This window comes from Hemitrygon akajei, chromosome 29 (assembly GCF_048418815.1).
Source record: "Hemitrygon akajei chromosome 29, sHemAka1.3, whole genome shotgun sequence".
Lineage (NCBI taxonomy): Eukaryota > Metazoa > Chordata > Chondrichthyes > Myliobatiformes > Dasyatidae > Hemitrygon > Hemitrygon akajei.
In genome coordinates this window covers 25,733,152-25,751,135 of record NC_133152.1, presented here as the reverse complement: position 1 = coordinate 25,751,135, position 17,984 = coordinate 25,733,152, and the positions used below count along the sequence as shown (strand labels likewise).

At 39.8% G+C, this 17,984-nt stretch overlaps 1 protein-coding gene across 5 annotated transcripts in view; it reads left to right on the top strand.

Moving 5' to 3' along the window:
- Positions 1-17,984, top strand: part of ubr4 (ubiquitin protein ligase E3 component n-recognin 4) — a 203,341-nt gene that overhangs the window by 148,016 nt on the left and 37,341 nt on the right. For all 5 annotated transcript variants that reach the window (XM_073031943.1, XM_073031941.1, XM_073031942.1 and 2 more), the window contains 5 exons: positions 6,206-6,363; positions 9,326-9,435; positions 12,195-12,336; positions 15,550-15,631; positions 15,727-15,900. In XM_073031943.1, the coding sequence (XP_072888044.1) occupies positions 6,206-6,363; positions 9,326-9,435; positions 12,195-12,336; positions 15,550-15,631; positions 15,727-15,900 (666 nt within the window). The remainder of the gene's footprint in view (positions 1-6,205; positions 6,364-9,325; positions 9,436-12,194; positions 12,337-15,549; positions 15,632-15,726; positions 15,901-17,984) is intronic.

Below are 17,984 nucleotides of genomic sequence, written 5' to 3'. Positions count from 1 at the left end.
TCATAATAGATGATTACATTGTTCTAAGCATTCTCATATCTGGTATAAAGAATGGCATTGTCTTGTTCATTTATATTTGTAGTAGATTTCTGAGAGTCATTTAAATACTATAATAATAGTTACTTGTTTGCAGCAGCATCCAGTGGCTGAATTACTGATTTGTCATAACGTTTATTTTCTAAAACGGCTCTATGAGCTTAATTTTTCCAACAGTAGTTGACAGGTTTATTCATTTAAATTATCCCTAATGATCAAAACTGTTCATTGAAATGTTCTTCTTTTGATATTTCCTTTCTTTGATTCAGTCCTACTGTAGGCTCTGCAGAGTATCAATGCCAAATCTCCGTCAGCTAATGAGGAAATGTTAGAGAAGCGTAGAATTACTAATGACAACTGATTACCTATTTGGCAACACCTTCTGATGGTGTGTCTAAGATCAGAAGGGAAGTAAGCAGAAATCGGTTGTTAGAATCTGCATACTACTAAAGATGCGAGATGGCACCAGGGAACCATGGCAACGTTCTGTGGGCTACATACAAAATTTTTTAATATACCTCTTGAAAAAGGATCTAGTGCTTTCCCAGCATATATGACAAATAAACTCTTCTCAGGCTTCCTGCTTGTGTACAGGTATCTATTTTAACCGACATTTCGATGACAAACTCAGTCATCTTCCCTGATGAAGATGGCAGAGGTTATTGAAATGTCAGTTAAAAATCAATACCTGTGCCCAGCTAGAAGTCCAAGAAGAGTTTATACCTCTTCTGAATTACTCTCACTACAATCTGCAGCATGTAATTTCCCTCTAAGCATGTATTTTTAAATCACCTTAATGATCTACATATTTCATGGTCATCTGAAGGACTCAGCAGACAAAGCAGGTACGGCACCTTTAAGTGGATGAAGGTTCATCACCATGACTGGAAGTGAGACAGGAATGGGGGGGAGGTGCTCCAAGCCAGGCTGAAGCACAGAGGGATGAGACCCATCCAGCCAGCATCTTGTTAGCAAATATGTAATTGCTGAAGAAAAAAATTGAGAGCTTGAGGACTAAATTGCTGTATCAGAGGGAAATGAGAGATTGTTGTGTTCTATATCTGGGCAAGACATGGCTTTCTCTGGCACGCCAGATACAGTGATCAGACCAGAAAGCTTCTCAGTTTATTGAATGGAACTGCTGATTTGGAAAAGGCAAAAAGTGGAGTTGTGTGTTTCATGATAAACTCACGGTGGTGCTCCGATGTGGCAGTTTTGTCGAACACATGGTCCTCCAACATTGAATACCTAATAGTCAAATGCCATCCATTCTATTTGCCCAGGAAGTTCTCCTCCATAATTCTGACTGTAGTTTACATACCTCCTATGGCTGACTAATCAAGCACTTGAGATACTGCATGATGCCAATTCCAAACAAGAAACAGTTCGTCCCAATGCATTTCAAATCATAGTCAGGGACTTCAACCAGACTTGTTTGAAGAAAACCCTGCTCAATTACTATCAGCATATAACCTGTGGCACCAGAGGTTCCAACACACTAGACCATTGTTATACTGATGAAGGATTGCCTACAGTTTCATGCCAAGACTGCATTTTGGTAATTTGGCTGTCCTTCTACTTACATACAAGCAGAGGCTTAAGAGCAAAGCTCCAGAGGTTAGGACAACAAAGAGATGGTTGCGGCAAGCAGAAGAGTGGTTACAGGATTGCTTTGAGTTGGGCTATGTTCAGGGACTCATCTGTGGAACTGAATGACTTTATTAAAACAGTTGTGGATGAATGTGTCCCCACAAAATCATCCAGTTTTCTCCTACCTAGAGCTCTGGATAAACCATCAGATCTGCAATCTATTGAGGGCCGGATCAGAGGCATTTAAGTTTGGTGACCAAGAGGCCCAGGTACAATCTCCAGAAAGCCATCTCACAGGCAAAGTGGTAATTCCAGATTAAACTTGAATGAATGAAGGATGCTTGACAGTTGTGGCAGGGCTTGAATACTATCACATCTTATAAAGTTAAATCAAGCAATATAGGTGACAACAGGGCTTTGCTTCCAGATGAACTCGATGCCTTCTGTGCTCACTTTGACCATCAGAATATGGAGGAGCCATCTCAAACTCCTAAGTTCCCGATGATCTTGTGACTTCAGAATTTGGGGTTGTTGTGCAAGCAGCCTTCAGTAGGGTGAACCAAGGAAAACATCTGGCCCAGACAGGGTACCTGGGCAAGTACTGAAAACCTGTGCTGATCAACTGGCTGGAGTGTTCACTGAGATCTTAAACCTGTCTGAGGTACCCACCTGCTTGAATTATACCTGTGCCTAAGAAGAACATGCTAACCTGCATCAATGATTATCATCCTGTAGCACTTAAATCCAGTGATGAAGTGTTTTGAGAAATTGGTGGTGAAACATACCAACTCCTGCCTGAGAAGCGACTTGGATCCACTCCCATTTGCTTACTGGAGCAACAGGTCCACAGCAGATGCCACCTCACTGGCTCTTCACTCAATGCTGGAACATCTAGACAGCAAAGGAGCATTCATCAGGATGCTCTTTATTAAATACAGCTTGGCATTCAATACTATTATGCCCTCAAAACTAATCAATAAGCTTCAAGACATTGGCCTCAGTACCTCCTTGTATAACTGGAACCTCAGTTTCCTCACTTGTAGACGCCAGTCGGTTCAAATTGGTAACATCATCTCCTCCACAATCTGCATCAGCACAGGTGCACTACAGGGCTTTGTGCTCAGACCCCTGCTCATCTTGCTTTACATTTATGACTGTGTGGTGTATTCAAGTTTGTTGACCACACCACTTTAGTAGGCATTTGCCTACAAAAGTGGTGACGAATCAACATATAGGAGGGAGATTGAAGATCTGACTGAATGGTGTCACAACAACAACCTGTTACTCATTATCAGCAAGACCAAGAAGCTGATTATTGACTTCAGGAGGAGGAAACCAAAGGTCTATGAGCCAGACCTCATTGGAGGATCAGAGGTGGAGAGGGACAGCAACTTTAACTTCCTCGGTGCTATTATTTTGGAGGACCTGTCCTGGCCCAGCACGCAAGTGCAATTACAAAGAAAGCACATCAGCGTCTCTATACTTTGTTAGGAGTTTGCAAAGATTCGTCAAGACATCTAAAACTTTTACAAACCTCTATAGATGTGTATAAGTATATTGACTGGCTTTATCACAGCCTGGTCTGGAAATGCCAATGCTCTTGAACAGAAAATCCTACAAAAAGTAATGGGTACAACTCAGTCCACCACAGGTAAAACTCTCCTCACCATCGAGCACAACTACACAAAACGTTGCAGGAGAGCAGCATCCGTCATCAGGGCCCACACCACCCAAGACATGCCCTCTTCTCACTGGTACCATCAGAAGAAGTTATAAGGGCCTCAGGACTCACACCATCAGGTTCAGGAATAGTTATTACCTCTCAGTCATCGGCTCTTAAACCAAATGGGGTAATTTCACTCAGCTTCAATTGCCCTATAATTGAAATGTTCCCACTAGATATAGACTCACATTCAAGGACTCTTTGTCACATGTTCTTGATATTTATTGCCTATTTCTTTATTATTATTATTATTTCCTTTATTTTGAATTTGCAGTCTGTGTCCTTTGCACACTGGTTGAATGCCCAAGTTAGAACCATAGGACACTACAGCACAGTACAGGCCCTTCAGCCCTCTATTTTGTGCCGACCCATATAATCCTTTAAAAAAAAGTACTAAACCCACACTACCCCATAACCCTCCATTTTTCTTTCATCCACGTGCCTGTCCAAGAGGCTCAATGTTTTAGCCTCCACCACCATCCCTGGCAAGTCATTCCAAGCACTCACAACCCTCTGTGTAAAAAAAAAACACAAAAAAAAACTTACCCCTGATGTCTCCCCTAAACTTCCCTCCCTTAATTTTGTACCTATGCCCTCTGGTGTTTGCTATTGGTACCCTGGGAAACAGGTACTGACTATCCATCCTATCTATGCCTCTCATAATCTTGTAGACCTCTATCAAGTCCCCTCTCATTCTTCTACGCTCCAAAGAGAGAAGTCCCAGCTCTGCTAACCTTGCTTCATATGACTTGTTCTCCAAACCAGGCAACAGCCTGGTAAATCTCCTCTGCATCCTCTCCATAGCTTCCACATCCTTCCTATAATGAGGTGACCAGAATTGAACACAATACTCTAAGTGCAGTCTCACCAGAGATTTGTCGAGTTGTAACATGACCTCTCTATAAGCAGTATAGAGTATCTATATGCAGTATTTCTAAAGAGTATATAAACTCTCTAAACAGTTGGAACAGTATTCCTTTGACTCTATTATGGTTATTATTCTATTATGGATTTATTGAGCATGCCAGCAAGTAAATGAATCCCAGGGTTGTGTATGGTGACATGTATGAACTTTGATAATAAATTTACTTTGAACTGTGGCTCCATACATTTGATTATCTCACACTACATCGTTGTTTCCCAGTGAATTTTGACAGGATGTGATGTGTCTGAGCACGTTGGATCTAGTAATTAATTGAAAATTCATTGAGAGCCAGCACCAAGTCCGTGCAGTTCAAAACAAATGACAAAACTGACTAAGAATCTTGCTCTGCCCTCTTTATTCCTTATATTTACAAAGAAACAGAAGAAGCCTGAAGGGCTTTGGTTCGATAAGCCGACTGGACCCTTTTCCATACATGCTGCCCTGTCTGCTGAGTTCCTCCAGCATTTTGTGTGTGTCGCCAGGATTTCCAGCGTCTGCAGATTTTCTCTTGTTTGTGAGAAGAAGCCTTTCCCGTTCTCAGTATCTTTATTTCCCTGTAGCCCTGTAATATATTTTTTGTAAATGCTCATCAGTTTTCCTTTAACTTTTTTCCCACTAACCCAAGTTAAAGGATAGCTTACAAGATAGATAGATAGATAGATAGATAGATACTTTATTCATCCCCATGGGGAAATTCAACATTTTTTCCAATGTCCCATACACTTGTTGTACATACAATACTTAACTCAATAATAATATGATATGCATCTAAATCACTAACTCAAAAAGCATTAATAATAGCTTTAAAAAAAAAAAAGTTCTTAAGTCCTGGCAGTTGAATTGTAAAGCCTAATGGCATTGGGGAGTATTGACCTCTTCATCCTGTCTGAGGAGCATTGCATCGACAGTAACCTGTCGCTGAAACTGCTTCTCTGTCTCTGGATGGTGCTATGTAGAGGATGTTCAGGGTTTTCCATAATTGACCGTAGCCTACTCAGCGCTACAAGGGGTGATTGATTGATAAGTTTGTGGCCTAAGGTAGAAGGAGATGAGTTATTAACTTCAAACTTTCTGCATAATCACTCAGAGTTGAACTGTATGTGCATGTAACTAGAGCTGTATAACTCACCTCCTTCTGCCTTAGGCCACGAACTTATTAATCACCCATCTGCGGACACTTTCTGGAGGTCCAAGATCCGCATGCTCCACGACCGCTGGACTAAATGTGTAAATGTAGGAGGGGACTATGTTGAAAAATAAATGCGCTAAGTTTTCTAAAATTGGCTCCTTCTACCTTAGGCCATGAACTTATCAATTACCCCTCGTAAGCTATCCTTTAACGGGTTAGTGGGAAAAAAATTAAAGGAAAACCGATAAGCATTTATAAAAAATATATTACAGGGCTACAGGGAAATAAAGATACTGAGAACAGGAAAGGCTTCTTCTCACAAACGAGAAAATGTGCTAGGTTTTCTAAAACTGACTCCTTTTACCTTAGGCCACGAACATATCAATCACCCCTCGTACTTTGGCTACCTGAAAGCTGGTATGGCCTTCTGTGTTTTTTATCAGAAAAAATAAAGAGTAAGATAAGATTTATTGGGATTGAAAGTCCTAGTAGCTCTACTTAATTGCATAGATTTTGTGCTGGCTTTCAAGCCCATTTTCAATTAATTACTAGATCCAACATGCTCAGACACATTTCATCTAATCAAAATTCACAAGGAAGTAACAATGAAACACAAATCAAATGATGGATTTTGTAAATAGGAATGTGGCACAACAAGAAGTGGTGCATTCATTGTTTATTTCCAATCAATTTTGTTGGTTTGAATTTTTATCAGCAAGGCTTTTTTCACAAATGATGTGTTGTTGGAAACTTTTTATTACTGGATGATGACAGATTTGGTATTTGTTTCCTCCTCTGTCAGGCCTGGACACAGAAGGAAAAACCCAGAGTAAAACTGAGCTGCGACACCTTTACCTCATGGAGAAGTATGTTTGGAAATGGAAGCAGTTCCTGAGCAAACGCGGGAAGAGAAATTCTCCACTAGACCTCAAACTGGGACATAATAACTGGCTCAGACAGGTATTAAGAAGTGGTAACTAAATATAGAATGTAGATTTGAGAGTAAGGTTGATCAAGCTAATAGGTAACAAACTGCCTTCACAAAATTCTATTGATATGTGAAAAACAAAGGATTGGCTCGGTGAAATATATTCACGAAGATGTTTTGAGACTTGACAGGATGGGTGCAAATATGAGGTTTCTCCTGAGATGCTTAGAACCAGGTATAACATCTCAAAATAAGGGGTTAGCCATTGAGTACTGAGATGGGAAGAAATCTTGCAAAGAATGGCGATTCTTTGGAATAGTCTACCTAAGAGTGCTGAAGTGCTGGGTCACTATGTGTATTCAAGACAACGATTAGTAAGTTTTGAGATGTAGAGAGATTCCAGGAAGTGGCACTGAAGTAAAAGGTGAGAGAGTAAGATGCTGAACAGCCTACTTGTTCTCTCTTGTATTGTTATAATTTCCATTATTTTAAAATTTCTCCCATATTTCACATTCAGCCCATTTTACCCTTTCATGGACAGTTTCTCCCACAAGCCAAGTTTGGCCTGACACAATTCTTAATGCTATGACTGTTGAAGTGTCTCATCCCATCAGCCTGCTGAAAAGCCCCAACACCTGATGTCTTGCTGTTGCTATGTTGTAGAATGTGATGCAATATTGAAGCAGCCAGTTGACTGACACAATCAATTCCTACAGCACGCTGGTGAATCTTCTGTGCACTTTCCAGTCCAAACATAATGGTAACCAGAACTGTACACGGTGCTCCAATTATGACCAAACAAATATTTTATAGAAAACAAACAGAAAATACTGGATAAGAATTCAGTAAGTTGGGCAGCATCTGTGGAAAGAAACAGTATCAGTTTTCTAAGTTTGTAAATCTTCATCGGAACAGGAAAGAGAGAGGTGCAAATTAGTTTTCTGAAAGGGAGAAGGTGAAAGAGGAGGCGCTTGGAAATGCCTGTGTTAGGATGAGTCGGAATGGCTTAATAGTTACACGTTAAGCTTATGGGTTTGTGATGAATTGTTAATGGTAAGGCAGTGGGATCTAAAAAACAAGCTAGACTTGTGCTAGTTTCAGAAAAACTGTATCAACATGAATTAAAAACATAAAATGGGAAATATTGGAAAAACTAAGGAGATCAGGCAGCATATGTGGAAAGAAAAGCATTTAATGTTTCAAATGAGGTTAGTCTGGGTAGCAGTGAAATGTGGGTGGAACAGGAAATGTTTGTTATGTTGGATAGAATCAGGTTGAGCTGTATAATTTTCTGTTGTGGTTTGGAGATACTGGACATGCCCACTTTGCTACTATTCACAGTGGGGGAGAAAGGATGGTAGGCACAAATGGTTCTTGTACATACACACACAAAAAGAGCTTGTCATCTAAAGTTAGAGAATTCAATATTGAGTCCACAATGTCACATTTTTTAGGATTAAATTCCAATTACTTTTTTTCTGCCCATTTTATCAGCTCATCAACGTCATTCTGTAGCTGTACATTACCTTCCTCATTGTCAACAACAGCACCACTCTACAAGTTTATTAACCATGCCTCCAGTATTTACAAACAGATGTTTATTATGCAAAAAGGCAGCGTTTTAATTAGCAATTTGCAAGAGTCTCAGTATTGGTCCTTTGAATAAGGCTAGTATTTCTATTAGTTCATTTAAAGCAAATGCAAAACAGCTTCCTATTGAGAATTAGTGGCAAAGCACTTAGTTCTTAAAATAAACTAATTAAAATTGATTATTGTACTGCCATCTTTTAAATAGCACAATCAATTTATTTAATTGCTTTAGCGCCCTATTTTGCCATATAGTTGTTGCAGCTGTCCTGATTCAATCAGCTGGTAATTGTAGATCATTACTTCCAGATTCCTGAAGAATCTCTGGCTACATCCACACTACACCGGATAAATCTGTAACCGAAGCTTTTTCTCTTTGTTTTTACCCTCCGTCCACACTAAAAGAGCGTTTTCGTCCCCCAAAACCAGAGCTTTTCAGAAACGGTTTCCAGGGTGGGTATTTTTGAAAACGCTGCTCAGGCAGATCAGTGTGGACGGGGTAACCGGAGACTTCTGAAAATGCTATCAGACAGCAGCGCGCTATTTCATTGTTTTCTTGAACACAACTTAACAATTTCAGAACAGGTGGCAAAGAGACTGAAGCCAGAAGAGTTAGGAATGTACTCACCAAATACTTTGACCCATAACTTACTGAATAAATAAGTATACTGTACTCACTTTGCCCTGTTTTCTGTCCTTGCTTGTATGAAGGTGGTTTACCTATTTATGCAAGTACTTCTCTGACAATAGATGTGTAACAGCCTAATGTAACATTGTATGGAAATACAAGATAACACTGATGCAGACATGTTTTATACATTTAACAAAGTGCTTTGTTAATGCAACAGGGTTAGTCAGTTTTTCAATGTTCGTCGTCAGCCGGGTCAATCTGTCCGTGAACTCCCTGTCGGTTGCCGCCGTACGCTCCAGTATTTATTTCTTTCTAGTTTTAAGTTCTCCTGCGCGAGAGCCGACAGCTGTCCGTCATTTTAAGTTTTTCTAGTCTGTAACTACACAAACGCGCACTTTTACGGCGAGATTCAACACCAAACATTTTGCTTGTTTTCGGTAGATGTGTCCTGCACATGCGCATGCGCAGGAGGAGGAGATTCGCCGAAATCTCCGTTCTTGTGGACAGAGATATTTTCAAAAATGCATAGTGTGGACGCCTATCGTTTTTACGCAAAACCCAGTTTAGTGTGGATGTAGCCTCTGTTAGTTGACCTTCCTCTCCTCTGCTGATTGCTAAAACTTGTTCTGTTGTTTGGTTAACCCAGGAGCTTGTGCCACTAGTTTCAGAGCTGATCATCAGGAGACTGAAGTAAATGGTCCTATCCCAGTTTTGTTGCTGTTTTACAATGGTTATGCTACATAGAGTGATGACATCTTGTTCTCTTTGTTTCTCAGGTCTTGTTCACTCCTGCTACACAAGCTGCCCGACAGGCTGCTTGTACAATTGTGGAGGCACTGACCACCATTCCAAGCCGCAAACAACAGGTCCTTGATCTTCTCACCAGGTATTTTCTTTTGAACATCAGGAAGCCAAGCAATGGCTTTGAAAGTCTTTTCAATAACTGTGGGCATAATGGGACTTACTCACAAAATGGGAGCGGCAGTAGCTTACTTATTAACTGAGTTATTTCCTCTTCAGCATTAAGCTACTTTGATTTTGACGTGTACAATAAGTCATCAGAGTTCCCTATCGTCTTCCGAAAGTGAAAATTGGAGTAAGGGCTATCTAGCTATGAGTCAGCCAAAGGGAAATGGACAATAAAAATTTTATAGATATTAAATCTTAAGAGTTTAAAATGTGCACAGAGTAAATTTTGTTTTATATAAATTGCCATCTTAATAAAAGAAGATTTTTTTTAAGGCTTAATGTGCTTGTTAACATGTAAGTTTGATTCTAGCAAGGGTCAGTTAGAATCGATTTTATCTTTGTACTTTTATAAATAGCAAGATGTTGTTGTTGTAAAGCCCATCACCCCTTCTGGGGCACAGCCTGTCGACAGCAGCTCGCCAAAGACCTCTGTCCTGGGTCAGTCTTTTAAGTTGTCTCCAGTGTAGCCCATCTTCTTGGTGTCAGCTTCAAGTTCATGTTGTCGGATGTTCTTTGGCCGGCCTGTCTTAGAAGGTTGATTGGCCCTGTGGCTTCCAAGGGCTGTGGCATTCACCACATGACTTCATACACCTTCCAAACAGAGATCCTTCTGTAACCCCCTGGTAACCCTCAGGCTTCCTCAGCTGGCTTCCGTCTAGGGGGAGCAGCCTTTGGCCCCGCCAAGCTGGGTAATCAGCTTGTGTGGATGCTGTATGATCCCCCACCGCGCCAAATAACAGACAGTACACCATATGCGATTAAAGGAGTTCACTTTATAGATCTTACTGGAACTATGTACTTAATAGAGATACAATATAAAAGGAAAGGTAAAAGGTGCCAAATTTATCAAAGTCCAAACCACTTTGTACGCAACCGTTGGAGCTCAATTAACAAAGTCCTCTGGCCACCATTCGATCCCCTCAGATCTCCTCGACTCGTAGCTCAGGACCACCCAAAGTGATCAACCAAGCACCACCAGCACGTCTGTCTTCGTCTCCTCTCCTCGCCGAAAACCCTGGCCTCAAACCCCCGCTCAGGGTCCGTTCCATTGCCCAGTTTACAGTATTGCGTCCTCTCTCTCTCACCCCCTTGCGCCGACTCCCCAAAAGCCCACCAACAATAGCTTACAGACCCAGAAGAGAGAATAACATCTATCCCAGTTGGTTAACAAAGGAATACAATACCCATTATCAGCAATCATATCCCAAACAAGCTTTGAGAGAAAACACCTTCTCACTAGTTAGCATAACAAAGAAGCATTTTTACTTTTAACAAACAAAGAAGCCATTTTGATTAACACACACAGTAACGTAAAGAGGAAAAAATACCCCTTATACTTCCTATCCCAGGGATGAGGTCTTTGGAGCTTCTGCTGGTGTTTCTGTAGCTTTGGGTTTTTACAGGATGGAGTTGCTGGCCCCATGCCCAACCCTCCTCCTTTCACAGCCAGGCTTGAGTCTGTGCATGGTGGAATTAAATAGCAGGATGAGGGTATGACTAACTTGAAGCCTTTCTCAAGGAAAACACAATAGACTGCAGATTTTCACTGACCGTGGGCCCATTTGCTTAACTGCAAGTCACAGCACAGATAGAAATTTGATCTCTGCTGTGTCTGCCAAACTCCTTACATAATAGCAAATGTATACTGCACTGTACCACCAGAAACTTCAATGAAACTAATCTTTTTAAGGGGAATATTGTGTGTATAGACCAGCTGTACTTGTCATGGGATGAGTCACCCCATTCAGATAGAATACACACTAAAGTGATTGAAGTAAAAAGAATAAAATTTGCCAAGGCTTTGGACACAATCTTCAAAGCATTTGTGGATGCCTGAGAACTGAAGGGTGGCAAATGAACCTATTCAAATCATTTGTTCAAAAACAGTCTAATTTACAAATCTAGAGAGTGAACTATAAAGAGAGAGAGACTGAGAGGATATTGATGGGTTGATGGAATGGATGGACATATGGCAGATGAAATATAAGTCAGACTAATAACAAGTGTCACATTTCAGTAAGAAGGTCAAAGAAATACAATAAAAACTAGAGGATTATTTTCTGAAAGAAAGACCTGAGGGTATACGTACATAAATTGTTGGAGGTGACAGGGCAGATTCAGAAAGTGGTCAAAAAACCATGCCAGATCTTGACCTTTTTTTTCATAAATCTTAAAGTCTCAATGAATCAATATGAATGCACAGCAGGTATACATGTCCAGTTCTGTGCTCCACACAAAGAAAAATGTAAGAGGCCTTGGAAAGGAGGGCTCAGGAGACTTACTGGATTAATTGCAGGGATTAGGGATTTTTGACAATAAAATGGAAAATAGTGGAACAGCTGTTGAATGCAGTTCAGATAGGGATACTTAAAAATGAAAGATCAAATCAGGAGAAACTGTTCCTGTTGATAGATCAGTCACCAAGCCACATCGACTGAAGGTGATTGGCAGAAGAATCAAAAGTAACGTGAGGCAAATCTGATGCAATGAGTATTTGAGATTGCATTGCATTTGTTGGTAGGAGGTTGACAATGGAGATTGTATTTGTGACTTCTTCCACCAAGTCTTGGTGATTCTGTGATCTTAGTTTGTTTTAATCCATGATAGATAAAGGATGAATTGCTGCTTAAAATGATTGCAGAGAAAATCAATATTACTCCATTTTTGTTTTGCCAGTTACCTTGATGAACTTAGTGTTGCTGGGGAATGTGCAGCTGAGTATCTCGCACTCTATCAGAAGCTTATTAAACCAGCTCATTGGAAGATATATCTGGCAGCTCGGGGAGTGCTGCCATACATTGGAAACCTGATAACTAAGGTCTGTAATCAAAGAACCAGTCTTCTTCAATGTAAAATGAATCAGGAAATCTCTCATGCTGCAGGAATTTTACAAAAACATTTTGTCATATGTGCAGTATATTGCCACCTATTCATGCCACCACTGAAGCTGTTTAACCGCACAGATGTTTGGTAATTTTCCAAGCTTCTGAGAGAGGAAGCACATACCAAACTTCCATTGTCTCTGCTCTGTCCTCATGTCAAGCTGTTTGAATCAGTTTTATTATGCCAAGATAAATACTCACTAATTCCCCTGGGATTTAGGTAAAAGATTCTAGACAGGTTGTGCAACACATATGTACTGCCAGTGATTCCATGTGATCTAGATCAACAATAGCAGACGATGTGACGTATCAGATATTTATTTACATGTGAGGTGCCACGGTACAAGCCATAGTTTGTTGGTTTAGCTTCAGTTACAAGATTAATTGAGTATATCTTGCATAATTTTAGGAATGTGATAGTTCTTCAGAAATGCCTGGCAAAAGACAGCACCCACTAATTTGTCATCATTTCAGAATCTTACAATTGATGTGTGTGCATAGGATTAAGTCATGTTGCCAGATTACTCCTTTTGTGTTTTTATTTTCAAGTATTATGTAAAAACATATCCAGAACAATTACATTCTTTGTCTGAAATGCATTATAAGTATGTGAGAAAGTGAATTTCAGTTTAGCATTTAGCATGATTTTACCACCCATTTTATCAGTTTGGTAATAAATTACCATTAAATTTTAAGGAAGCTAAATTTTATCAGAAATTCTAAAAAAAAAAATCACAATGCTGGTTAGGCAACACTGATGGTGAGAGCATCACCTTTCATCAGATGAGAATTTTATCTTATTGTACTGTTTTTGTTGCTGCACAAATAACATAATGTACCTGCTTCATATACAAAATTCTCTCCAGCATTTGAGACTATATATTGTTTTTGCCTTTAATTTTGATCAATGCTCTATAAAATTATTTGATCGCTTTTCAATGGTTTTTTCTTTAATTATATTTTTTTCTAATTCTTCACAGAAGAGGCAGTAGTGACTTGGACAAACATAAACTCATTAAAGCGGAGAGCAACACACACAAAACGCTGGTAGAACACAGCAGGCTAGGCAGCATCTAGGAGCGGAGAGCTCCTGATTCTGAAATATTAGAGATCTAGTAAGGAATAAGAGCAAACAGACTTTGCCCCATAGCTTAGAAACTGGTTTGGTGCATTCTCAGTTTTAGCCAGGTTGGTTATCTAGCGAAATTGTCAACAATACATTGGCTGCAGATCATTATCCTTTGGCTCCTACCGGAATTACAGTACTGTGCAAAAGTCTTAGGCACATGTAAAAATATTCTGTGAAGCAAAGATGCTTATAAAAATAATGAAACAAGGTTTTAAGTGTCAAAAATTACTATAAAGAGCAGTAAACAGTAGAAATCTAAATCAAATCAATATTTGGTGTGACCACCTTTAAAACTGCTTCGATTCTCTTAAGTACACTGTCATGCAGTTTTATAAGAAAATCAGCTGATAGGTTATTTCAAGTATCTTGGAGAACTTGCCACAGTTCTATAGACTTTGGGTGTTTCACTTGCTTTTGACTCTCCAGGTAATCCCATACAGCCTTGATAATGGTGAGATCAGGGCTCTGTGGAGGCCATACTATCTGTTGCAGAACTCCTTGTTCCACTTTTCATTGAAGATGGAGCTTGGCTGTGAGTTTGTGGTCATTGTCCTACTTCAGAGTGAAGTTGCGACCAATCTGATGGTGTTGCATGTTGGATGAGAATATGCTTCTACTTCTCAACATTGAGGATTCAATTCATTCTGACCAGATCACCAGTTCCATTTGCAGACATGCAGCCCCAAACCTGTAGGGAACCTCTGCCATGCTTCACTGTTGGCTGCAGACCTCATCTATGTTGTGCTCTCCAGCTCTTATATGGGCAAATTGCCTCCTGTTTGAGCCCAAAAACTTCACATTTTGACTCGTCAGTCCAGAGTACTTGCTGCCATTGTTCAGCAACCCTGTCCTTGTGTTTTTGTGAGTCTCTTGGCTTTGTTTCCACTTTGGAGGAATAGCTTTTTGGCAGCAATTCTTTTGTGAACACCATTTCTGACAAGACTTCTCCGGACTATAGAGGGGTTCCAGTGGTTTCTGAAAGTTCAGACGTAGCCGTACTAGACTTTTTCTGATTTAGAAGGCTGTCAGTTTGTTATATCTCTCACCTGCTGCACTCAGTTTCCGTGGTCAATCACTGCGTTTCTTGTCCTCAAGCTTACCTGTTTCTCTGCTTCCTCAGAAGAGCTTGGACAGCACATCTTGAAACTGCCTGCCTGCTGTGAAATTTCTGCCTGGGGAAGACCTTGTTGATGCAGGATGACCACCTTGTGTCTTGTTGCTGTGGTGTAAAAACTGATGATTTGAAGTTTAACCTGCCACAACCTCACCTTTTAGTTTGGTTTTCCTTCAACAAGTTTGATTCCTTATACACCTGTTTCCATTTCAATTAATCAGTTTAATTAATTCAACTTATTATATCATTGATATTAGCACCTGGTTATTATCTTTGTTTACTCATGCACTGGGCTATATACCTACAAGATAATCAGGTTTTTATTTGAAAAGTTGTTTATTACTTAAGAGACTACTAGACAGGTACATGGAGGAATTTAAGGTGGGGGGTTATATGGGAGGCAGGGTTTGAGGGTCGGCACAACATTGTGGGCCGAAGGGCCTGTAATGTGCTGTGCTATTCTATTATATTCTATTACCTAACATGTTACTTTCTTTAATGAAATACAAAAAAATTCTCTATAACATTAAATTTTTTTTTTGAAAATGAATGTTTGGAAATCTAAAGTTTGCTCTTTTCTCCCAACAACCCTAACCCTACTACAGAAGACAAATAAAATCTAAAATAAAATGTAAATTAAAAAAACCTAGGGTGCCTAAGATTTTTCACAGTACTGTATATGTATCATGAAGACAGAGATGGGTTCAGCTGTGATGTCATCCAGTGATGTCAAACCTTCTGCATAAAAACAATGGCTTTTTGAGTGAGATTCTGAATATGAATTCTTTGCCTCGATAAACTTGGAGAAATCAGTGCTTTCAAAATTGCAAAGTATTAGCTGAATCAACTTGTAATATTATATCTAAATTCTAATGTTGTAATGCCATTGTCATTTTTTTGTCTTAGGAAATTGCTCATTTACTGGCACTGGAGGAGGCAACTCTCAGCACTGACCTGCAACAGGGATATGCATTAAAAAGCCTTACTGGTGAGATATACACTGACTGTTCCAATGCCAGATATAAACCAGTGCACCAACATGTAGATGTTATTGTGATTTATATATTTTGCTCCGTTTTTCAGCCTTGCTTTCATCCTTTGTGGAGGTGGAATCAATAAAACGCCATTTCAAGAGCCGCCTGGTGGGCACAGTACTCAATGGTTACTTGTGTCTGCGAAAACTTGTGGTCCAACGAACAAAGCTTATTGATGAGACACAAGACATGTTGCTGGAGATGTTGGAGGACATGACAACAGGTGATTACATGGGCAAATTCAAACTTTCTTAAATTTTAGCTGTATAAAGGAGAAGAAAAGATGTGTACATTTAATGTTTAAAACAGGTCACCAACCTTTTTTGCACCGCGGACCAGTTTAATATTGACAATATTCTTGCGAACTGGCTGACTGGGGGAGGGGTGTGGGTGTTAATCACAACCAGAATATAGGTGATAAGTCAACTATAAGTCAGTTATAAATGGCTAATAGACTCAATTTTGTTTCTAAAAGGGTTTATCTAACAAATTTAATATTATACATACAAGCGCATATTTTCCTCGCATGAACATAGTGATAAGTCAGTTTTAACTCATAAGTCAATAGCATCATAAAATTTTAAGTAACATTTGGGTATTCAACATACATCGCATATTTTCCTTGTATGAACGTATAAAATCATTGCAACACACCAGTGAGAGGACAAGGTAAGGGCTGGAGGTCTCTGTACTGGGACCACGGCAGTCGCAGTCCAGAGAGAACGACCGACCGAGCGAGGAGTGCAACAGGGTGCCTAGCCAACCCCCCCCCCCCGGTAGATAGGTAGGATCTATGGGTGGCGCCCATCTATCCACGCTCTAGGCCAGTACCAACAGCACTTCTTGCTGGCCATGCAAGGCGGCTGGTTACCCGAGGCCAACCAGTGATCCCTGGCACGAGGGTATCACTGCATTTAGGCGATTGTTGACCTCGCGTGGGTAATGACTTCGCGTGCGTAATACCTCGCATACGTTCAAGTTCAACAGTGGGCGTGACAGGAAATGAGGAAAGGTACAGCTGACTCGTATCGTTTCATATCGACAAATCATATCATTTCCTCGCAGCCCGGTAGCACATGCTTTGCGGCCCAGTGGTTGGGGACCACTGATTTAAAATAAGATATCAAGCCGGGAAATTTAGTTGAACCTCTGTAAGCTCCTTTGAATGCCTGCCTTGTTTATATAGATAATAGTACATTGTATGTGTCATCTGTGAGTCAAACATTAGCACACTTGCCTCTGAGTCAGATGCTTGTGAGTTCAAGTCCCACTGTCGAGGACTTAAGCTTATAGAATGATACTCTTGATACTGCGCTATCAGGTGCTGCCTTTTTAATGAGATATGGGGAAATAGAAGTCCTGTCTCCCCTTCCTGACTCAAAGAAGAGTAGGGAAATTCTCCCAGGTTCTTATTCCATGGCCAGGTATCTAATGTACATATTTTCTTGCCAAGTTTATTGCCAAGAGTGGTACATAATTACACAATGGGCTGTGCTACCATTTCAGATTTATAGTTTAGAAGATGACCTATCATTTTCTTTTACAGGCCTCTGAAAGAGCTCTTGTCTTTAAAAGCTTTTCTAATTCTGAAGATTTGTATTGCATGAGTTTTTATCCTAAGAGCTAGTTTTTCATGTCAGTTTGGTCTCCAAGCTCTAGTATCATTTGACAGAAATTTTTCATCTATCCTGTAACTGATCATAAAATTGGAATCGTATTCATTTAACAATTATTTTGAAGTTTTAGGGAAATGCTTTTGTATTTTATATTTTTCTCTATTACCTCTTTTCACAGCTTCATTAATTTGTTCTCAGATAGAAAAACTGTATCTTTAGTTTTATGTTCAACGTTATAAATATTTTTCCATATTAAGTATTATTTGCAGTCCTTCTGACCCATCTACCAAAATTCTATCCTCAATTTGCCATAGTTCAAGCACTATAGAGTCAACATTGTTTGTTTATTTTGCGTCCAAAAGCCAGTGGTACATTAAATTTTCTCACAGTGATATTTCATTTGATCAAAGTGGATGTTGATACAGAGAACTGAAGTGAAATTATTTTGAAGAATTAAGTTATTTACCTCACTCAGTCTGTGCTGCATGTGAGTTGATATCAGGTAACTTCCTGATTAATCTGTACAGTTTAAATTTGTCTTATTAGATAAAGATCAGGTGACTAATGTATGTAGGCCAGCAGATCTGCTTTACTCTTCAGTATGTTCATGCCTGAACTTGTAAGTGAAGCCCATCACTTGTTCTTCTAAACTCCAGAAAACAGGAATCCTTCTACTCCATCTCCTCTTGGG